Below are 6,175 nucleotides of genomic sequence, written 5' to 3' on the forward strand. Positions count from 1 at the left end.
ATTTAAAAGGCTAAACAATGCAAATAGATTTTAAGATGAGGTAACGTAAACTAAAAGTTTGGGTAACCAAGTATTTTCTTTGCAGTACCACACCTGTGTCTGTCTTCATTCCTGATCTTTCTCTCTCTGGCCAGGTAACCTTGTACTTCCTCTACAGCAAGACACCTGTATCTGTCTGATTATAACCCTTTCATCATTACCTCCTCCCCTCTCAAAAGTTTTTGTCTTGCAAGTACTTGGTGACCCTGTCAGTGCAGGTGCCACTTAAAAGCACCCAAACCACACTGCAAAGTGGCTGGTGTTCGGAAGAGCGTCCAGCTGTAAAAACCTTGTCAAAACTGACTTCGCCTGTGCATGTGCCATGTAAAAAGCACTACTCACCTCGCCTGAGCTTGTGCCACTTAAAAGCATTAAGTCCACTCTGCTGAGTGGTTGGTGTTAGGAAGGGCATCTAGCTGTAAAAATCCTGCCAAAACAGTCATAGAAGTCTGGTGCAGGCTTTGGCTTGGCCAGCTCTTGTGAAACCATCCCACCCATGCTAGCATGGAATACGGACATTAAATGATGATGATGATAAATAAAGATCTTGAACATATAATCTGAGGATTATATCATTTCTACTAAATTCAAGGAAACTGTTTTACACCAAAATAGATGAATAACTATCAATTTCTCTAGATCTGGAGGTAAATTGTGAATTGATCAAATATTTATATTAAAGAAAGTTAGCTATGAAGACTACTATTCAGACAAGAGACCACCTATAATTCTTTTTATTAATTTGATGGTTTAAACTGGGAAATAGCAAATATTTAAGTATCCATCATCTGCATAAGTGTTTCCTCCATTGCTTTATTTTACAGTTATATTAAAAAAAAACAGCTAGTCCTCAGTGCTTAAAAGAGCAAGTTTTATGCATTTAGAAACCATTTCAAAATGCTTCCCAACTAGATGGTAAACAATGAGAATGCCACTAATGAAAGGTGGAATCAGGTCAGGAAAACTAGATTATGTTAATAGAAGCAGTGGTTAAAATAAGGAAATGGTGCAACACTGCAAGTAGAATTATTAATCTGCAAAAGCTACAATACGTAGTAATCTACCTGTGGGAGGATATGTAATGCATGCTTCTATTTTGGATTTTTTGTGGATGGCAGAAATGAACTTAAGAAACACATTAATACTTGGATTATTTGTCAAATTTTATTGACTTCACCACTAAGATGTGTAGGTAGAACATTATAACTTTCTGGGAAGAATGAGTGATGGGTGACAACTAAAACATTCAAACTTTTTATGGTGTTCATTGTTTTCAGAAAGTTATGAAGCTGTAATAGATCAAGTGTGTAACAGAAGGGAAAATTAAGCACATTGTGTTCTACACATCTAAGCATCAGTGGTGTTGACTTGGACAGAGAAAGGTAAGACGAAAACTAGATATTTGTCTAAATTGTCTTTCTAATCATATATAGATAACATCTGTAACAATTAAACTATATCAGATTAGAGATAAGTCTGACATCATCAATTTTAATAAAAAAAAAATCTAAAATCTTTATATCATGCTTTGTGAAGTTAAAATCGGATTTATTAGCAGGACAGCTACATATAAAATACAGATACACAGAAACAACATTTCTTATAAAAACTTAAACTTACAGTTTTCGTTGAGTATCGCTTGGTAGGTCTCTTCACAGGCCGCCGAATTTTAATCCGTTGGCGATTTTCCAAATCTTTTACTTTGTAAATTCTGACCAACCAATGTTCAGTAGTATATGCTTCCTCAAGATGACTAAGATCAAAATCTTTGTTTCCAATTTCTACTCCTCGAGTCCGATCAAATCCAGGAGGATTTCTGAAATCAAGCTATAAAATATAAAAAGAAAATTGAATTTCTTAGAGGTAAAAAAACAAAACAATTTCTAACTTATATTTTAAACTTTATTTGCTGTGTTTGGAGGAAAGGCCAATACCCAAGACTTTCGCAAGTCCTCAGAGATCAGAGAACTAAGTGGCAATAATATTCTGTTTAAAATGTTGCAGGCTAACATTCACAGCAAAGATATAAGCAGAGAAGATTCCAGAGGACCAATGTTCAAGGGAGAAAAAACTGGGAAAGGTGATTAGTGCAAGTTGGAAAGGCAGGTTTAGATGCAATAAGGATGACAAAGGGTAGATGTACAAGACCAGCCAGCACCAAGGTACAAGGGCCATTATAGTAGCAATAGAAAAGACAGAGACAGGAGACAGAATGCCTGTGAGCGAGAGGCTGGAGCTGGACCATGTCCGTTAGTGATTGAATGCCAATCAGACGAGTGGGTCTTCTCTGGATGAAGTCTAGGATGTCTGTGTATGTAATAGAAGCACCAGCTCAGCATAATAATTTATACCTAAATAGTAGACATATAAAATGTTGCTGTGATGTAATTAAAGAAAATTATTTGTATGAAAATGTTATTCTATTCAATATAATTAAAAAGACAACTAAAAATCTCACTAATAATAACAATACAATCATAGTGCAATAAATTTGTAATATAGTTGATTGAATTCTATTACTTTAATTATTAGCTTGCTATATGAAAACTTAATACTGATGAGGTACTACCATATATGATATAGTATGCCTAGAAATATTAATTAATTAATTACAGCCTCAGTTGTAAGAACAATTAGCTAAATGACTAACTTCAGTCTTTTTTTTAAAGGCAAGGGGAAACAACCATGGAATATTTATTAAAAATGGGTTGTGACCTATCTTTAACATGATACTCCAGCTGTGAAACCAATATCTCCTTTTTAAAATGGTAGGTGTGGTTTGAGGGAGATTCAGTTGCTATTTGTAGCAGGTTGAATGCCCAAGTAGAAACTATCACTGAGCAACAAACATATGTATTATTTGATTTTACAAGCTTGACTAAAATGTATATGACCAATGGATTACAGCAATTAAAGATGTAGTGTCAAATTTATATATAATTCTTATTATGTAAGCAATTAATTTTACTGAAAATAACATGTATTCGTTTGTTCATTTTTATATCTGCTTTTCCATGCTAGCAAGGATTAGACGACTTATTGAAGCAGTATTTTACAGTCAGATGCGCTTCCTATGTTTTTCAAGTAAGGAATTTAAAAAATTTCATTGGTTGTCACAAGTGGCAAGGCTTATAAGACAGTTTACAAGGGATGTAAACATGATATCACTGTTTTGTCCATATGAAAGCATATATTTTGTAAACATTCATACACAAGCACACACAGTTTATGCCTATCAATTTCACTAACAAGGCATTGGTTAGTCTGAGATTATAATAGAAATCACCTGTCCAAGATGTCGTGCAATGGGATAGATCCTGAAATCATGTAATAATGCAGTAAACTTTGTATCCACACATTCATCCCTGAGCCAAATTAATAAATTCAATCATCAAATTAAATTAGTAAATTTCATGTTCTGAATTACCATACCTGGAGTTGGCCAAATCGATAATATGAAAGCTTGTACATTAAGCAATTCAAGAGTGTTGAAGAGCCGGCTGCATCAACTCGAAACTCTCCTTGTGGTGTGAAATAATCAGATTCCTAAAACAAAAGTTATACAATATTAATCAACAAACACTTCGACTTATCATTAGATATGTAAACAATGAAACAGGGTAACTTTGGGTAAATCAAACCTCAAAAGAAAATATGTAAATCTTATGTAGGAAAACAAATTTTGTATTTCTTAAAGCAGTAATTTATTTTATGATGCAAGCTGATTCAGTGATTAAAATGTTTCATTCAGCATCAATGAGATTTCTCTCCAAATGTTTTGCTTTGCTCATCTCATAACAATATTCATCTTCTCTTGCTAGCGGGAGTTGGACAAATTTATTATACAGCATCTTCTTAAGTGCATCAGCTCACCTTTAATGCTTGTTGTGTATGGATGAGGACAGCTGTGTGAGGAAATGCCACTCCCTAACTGTGGAAGGAACCTGTGGAAGAGGTAGACCCAGGAAGACATGGGATGAGGTGATGAAGCATGACCTTCGAACACTGGGCCTCACAGAGGCAATGACGGGAAACGGAGACCTTTGAAGATATGCTGTGATTGAGAAGACTTGGCAACTAAAGTTAGATCGCAACCATGCATGTCCGGCCCAGTTAAGAGTACCCCTGATGTATCGTGCGATATATGCTTGAGAAAACCTGTTGAGTTAAGTAAAACCAATATTGTAGCTGTTGCCAGTGCCCCCTGAGTGGCTCTTGTGCCGGTGGCACGTAAAAGGCACCATCTGAGCGTGGCCGATGCCAGTACCCTCTGACTGGCTCTCGTGCTGGTGGCATGTAAAAAGCTCCGTCTGAACGTGGCCAACGCCAGTACCCCCTGACTGGCCCGCATACTGGTGGTACGTAAAAAGCACTATCCGAACGTGATCGATGCCAGGCCCGCTTGACTGGCTTTTGTGCCAGTGGCACATAAAAAGCACCCACTACACTCTCAGAGTGGTTGGCGTTAAGAAGGGCACCCAGCTATAGAAACCTTGCCAGATCAGATTGGAGCCTGGTGCAGCTGCTGGCTCTCCAGACCTCAGTCAAACTGACCAACCCATGCCAGCATGGAAAATGGATGTTAAATGATAATGATGACAGAACAGTATTTAAGCTATTGCAGTGTGGAAGGTGTTTATAAGCCATTTAAAAACACACAAAAGCCATTCGATTCACTTCAACATTTAAATTTAATTTGTCAAAATATTTTCGTTGCTTTCAAAACCGTGACCTGTTCACTGACAAAATTCTGTGCTGCATCTATAACTATTTAAGCTGTTTTTAGAAATACCAAATCACTGGTATTCTAGCTGTTCAAAAAATGCTATGGTCAAATTATTATTAGTTAGATCAATGTTACATAAATTAGTCAAACCATATAAACTTACTCTGATATCTTTTGGGTGTTCTCCTTCAGCAATTCTCACCATCCATAAAAATTTATTAATGTCATCTCCAGAGTAACCTATGACACCACCAAATATCACAAGTACATAGTTAACATCTAAAGATCGCATGATGTCATATGCTGCTGTCTCATTTGATGACATAGCTTTGCCAACCTGAATAGTGAGGAAGAATAGTATAGAATGTTAATTTCAATATCAATTTCTTAGACACAAAACAAACTGTTTAAAAGGAAGGTTAAGTACATTACACTGAACCTAACGTATAACTGGTACTTATATCATTGATTCCAGAGAGATGAAAGTTTAAGTTGATCCCACTAGCCTTAGTATTCAGAAGATAGCAGAACAAATTATTGTTTTTTTTTCAACTAGGCATCATGGCTATATTAATTTTGGTTAAAATAAGACAATATTACATGTGCAAAGCAAGCCTATATTTCCATGGTTCAAATATAGAACTAGCAAATAAAAAATTAAACTGACCTTTAATTAATACAGAGATATAAAATAATTAAAAATAAAAACATAATTTAGGTATTTAGAAAAGAATATAACCAGAAATGTTTATTTAATGAAAAAAAAAAAATTGATATAAGATAAAAAAAAACAAAAACCTTACCAATGCTATATGGCTGTTGTTCCAAGTATTATTATCTACTAATGTAGTCCGATTTCCCATTCCAGCAATCTGATAACCATAGTCCCACCAAGACATTATTCTTGCTTTATCATGTGTATTTTGACGTAGCCAATAATAAGCTTCACGGAAATCATCTAAAATAGTGCGGCTCCTGGTGAAAAGAGAACACATTTCCATATGCAGAGATGAACACAACATTAATTTTTTTACAACAGCAAACATAAATAGTAACATATCTCTTTATTGCAGATATTTTCACCATTTATTTATTTCAAACAGCTGTAAGATTATTATATTAACCTCCTCCTCCCCTTAGACTAAATGGTATCTAAATTAACACATTTTTCAAGGTTGACCATCAGTTCACATGTCTACTGTAAGCCAAAATTCAGTTAACAGTCTCCCACTTTCACAGTGCAAGCTTCTGCAGCAGTCCCTGCTTCCTCTCCTGCTAATTGACTTCTCTAACCAGGCAATAAAATTTGCTGAAGTCTTTAATGACAACCAGATTGCTATCTGCTTAAGAATGTAGTGTGTATCTAATATATATATATATATATATATATATATATATATATATATACAC

General features: G+C 35.1%; 1 protein-coding gene across 1 annotated transcript in view; it reads right to left on the minus strand.

Annotated features, from left to right (window-relative positions):
- LOC106881117 (dolichyl-diphosphooligosaccharide--protein glycosyltransferase subunit STT3B) overlaps positions 1-6,175 on the minus strand; it is a 50,763-nt gene that overhangs the window by 1,727 nt on the left and 42,861 nt on the right. Inside the window, exons 12-15 of the mRNA XM_052967624.1 lie at positions 5,569-5,740; positions 4,929-5,102; positions 3,472-3,585; positions 1,660-1,866 (exon numbers count right to left, since the gene is read on the minus strand). Coding sequence (XP_052823584.1) covers positions 1,660-1,866; positions 3,472-3,585; positions 4,929-5,102; positions 5,569-5,740 — 667 coding nt within the window. The remainder of the gene's footprint in view (positions 1-1,659; positions 1,867-3,471; positions 3,586-4,928; positions 5,103-5,568; positions 5,741-6,175) is intronic.

The sequence above is a fragment of the Octopus bimaculoides genome, chromosome 4 (assembly GCF_001194135.2).
Source record: "Octopus bimaculoides isolate UCB-OBI-ISO-001 chromosome 4, ASM119413v2, whole genome shotgun sequence".
Taxonomy (NCBI): domain Eukaryota; kingdom Metazoa; phylum Mollusca; class Cephalopoda; order Octopoda; family Octopodidae; genus Octopus; species Octopus bimaculoides.